This window comes from Cannabis sativa, chromosome X (assembly GCF_029168945.1).
Source record: "Cannabis sativa cultivar Pink pepper isolate KNU-18-1 chromosome X, ASM2916894v1, whole genome shotgun sequence".
Taxonomy (NCBI): domain Eukaryota; kingdom Viridiplantae; phylum Streptophyta; class Magnoliopsida; order Rosales; family Cannabaceae; genus Cannabis; species Cannabis sativa.
The window spans coordinates 78,446,116-78,448,795 of record NC_083610.1 but is presented as its reverse complement, the minus strand read 5'-3'; the positions used below and the strand labels follow the sequence as shown (position 1 = coordinate 78,448,795).

The 2,680-nt window shown below is 39.7% G+C and overlaps 1 protein-coding gene across 1 annotated transcript; it reads right to left on the bottom strand.

The window, feature by feature from the left end:
* Positions 1-710: 710 nt before the first annotated feature.
* LOC115695747 (uncharacterized) lies at positions 711-2,397 on the bottom strand. The gene is made up of 3 exons (XM_061106305.1): positions 1,759-2,397; positions 1,220-1,610; positions 711-1,084 (listed from the first exon to the last, which is right to left on the bottom strand). Exons 1-3 carry the CDS (start codon positions 2,395-2,397, stop codon positions 711-713), a joined length of 1,404 nt encoding a protein of 467 aa, XP_060962288.1.
* Between the last annotated feature and the right edge of the window lie 283 nt (positions 2,398-2,680).

Sequence of the window (2,680 nt, the reverse complement as noted above, 5' to 3'; positions counted from 1 at the left end):
AATGTTCTTTCTTGTGTAACCTTGGAGAAGGTCCTGCAAAATCAAAACATTGTGAGCTAAAAGTCTCTTTTTAACAAAAGCACCTTGATTCTTATGTATTAGCCAAGAAAGAACTTTCGAGAGTCTAGTACAGATCATCTTTGAGATGCATTTGTATGTTGTTGTGCAACAGGAAATAGGTCTGTAGTCGCTAGCTCCTTGAGGGTTATCAATCTTGGGGATAAGAGATATGGATGTTTCATTCACTTCCTAAGGAAACTTACCAGATTGAAAAAACCCCAACACCGCACTAGAGAAATCGTCTCCAATGTCACTCCAAAGATCTTTGAAAAAACCACCACCAAACCCATCGGGACCCGGGCTTTTGGACAACTGAATCCCAAATAATGCTTCATTCACACCCTTCTTGCAAAAGGACAGACCAGGCTCACTTGTTGCTTGATATCAAGCTTGTTCCCAAACTCAAGGCAGTCTTCTTCCATTCTCCTTGTAGCTGAGCTTTGTCTCCCCATGAAATTACGAAAATGGCTAAGAAAATGCTCAACCACCTTGTCATACTCGTCAACTACAACCCCATCAACATTATAAGAACAAATTTTATTCTCAGCTCTCCTCTTTTTCATGATAGAATGAAAATAGCTAGTGTTTTCATCTCCAAGTTTTAACCAACAAACTTTAGAGTTCTGGTGCAGGTAACTAATGTACTGATTTCAGGCTTCTTGGAACTGAGCATGAGTCTCCTTTTCTTTTCTAGCTGCTTTAGGACAAAGCGGGTTTGTGGCCAAGGCTTCTTGAGCTTCAATATACCTCTCACGGGCTTCTTTATAAGTACCAGTAACATTCTCATGTTTATTTACATAGCAGTTTTTTAGGATATGTTTAATCCTAAAAAGTTGTTGGTGTAAACTTTTCAAATCAGTAATATTGTACTTATTCCAAGCAGTAAGCACATTCTCTTTGTAACCCTCTTTAAGCAACCAGTAATTGCAAAAGCGGAAAGGTTTAGTACCACGGTTACTAACCTTGATATGCTTTACAAGACAAAAACTGTGATCTGAAAGAGCTCCCCATCTGAAACTAACTTCTGTGTTCGGGAAACAATCTAACCAACTTTTGTTAGCGAACACTCTATCCAACTTCGAATACACTTGACTCCTCTCTTCATGGTTGTTAGACCAAGTAAAGAAAGAGCTAGAGGTCTTCAACTCTTCTACCTAACCCTGAGCAAGCCAGTTTTGACTATCCTGGATTTCAAGATCTTTAATTCTTTTGCCACCACTTCTATCTTTGTAAGCGAACATAGCATTGAAGTCTCCAAGGATGATCCAAGGAGCATTCAGATGCCCGATACTAGCAAGCTTATTCCAGAGATCCTTCCTTTCATTCATAGAATTACTTCCATAAACCACTGTGAGATAGAACTCCTCTTTGTATCCCACCATTTTGAGCTTACAATGAATGAGCTGCCTATCTTCCAACAAAATGTCCACTTTGACAAGCTTGTCAATCCAAACCAGCAAAATTCTATACGAAATATCCTGACTGGAATATATCCTCCAGTTCGGGTTATTGTAAACAAGATTACTAACTCTATCATGATGAACCTTGGTCTAAAAAAGAGCCCCAAAACCCACCTTATTTATCTTACAGTGTTCAAAATCCTCATGCTGCTTCTCGAAATTATTCAACCCCCTCACATTCCAACCTAAGATATTGAGATTATCCATTAGATTATTTTCTATTTTCAGTAGCCAACACCCCTTCAGCATCCTCCAAAGCCTCATGGCCATTGCTGATTTTCGCTTCTTGTTGAGGCCGATTTACTATTTTAGAACTTTTTCTCTTTGGAGTAACCCAGTTTTCATTACTGGCTAGATTAGTGGAAGTTATGGTAGCCCCTCTTTCCTCAATATCAATCGACTCTTTCTCTGTTTTGCCATCGACATCACTCTTTTCTGCTTCCATTACATTGCCCAAGTTCCCGACTAATTTTTCCTCATTTTCAGCAGCTTTTTCAACAGCTTTAGGCTTGTCCCCTTGCTGTTTTTTCTTCCAGGCTACAGGTTTCCCTTTGTTGCAATTTGAAATCAAATGACCAAGCAAGTCACATGCCGCACATTCGGTTGGAAGCCACTCATATTCAACCGGTTGTTCAATCAGTTGCTTCTTCTCATTAGCAAAGGCAATTGTTCTCGGAGCTTCATCCTTAATCTCAACATCCACCAACACTCTAGCATACTTAATCATGGATCTCTCAAGCGTTACTTTATCAGCCATAATAGGCTTTCCAATAGTGCTAACAAGAGCACTCAAATTCTTCTTTCCCCAGTATTGAAGACCTAATCCGTGCAACCTTATCCACACAGGGACCAATTTGACCATTCGGCCTGTGTCCATATCCTCCGACTAGGGCCTTAGTATCACTGGCTTTCTATCAAATTGTATAACCCCGATTTCAAGTATTATGTTCCTAGTAACTTCATCCTTGAAACTAACTAAGGTGAACCCAGAGTGCATTCTCACTATCCTTTCCACTCCCAAATTCCCCCATATTCTCTTGATAAAGCCTTCAAAAACTCTAAATGGAGGATTGGCCCCCAATACAATACAGATTATTGACGATCTCCAAAATGAAGCTTCAACTTCAGCTTCGTCTAAATCTATCTTAGCAACCACCTGA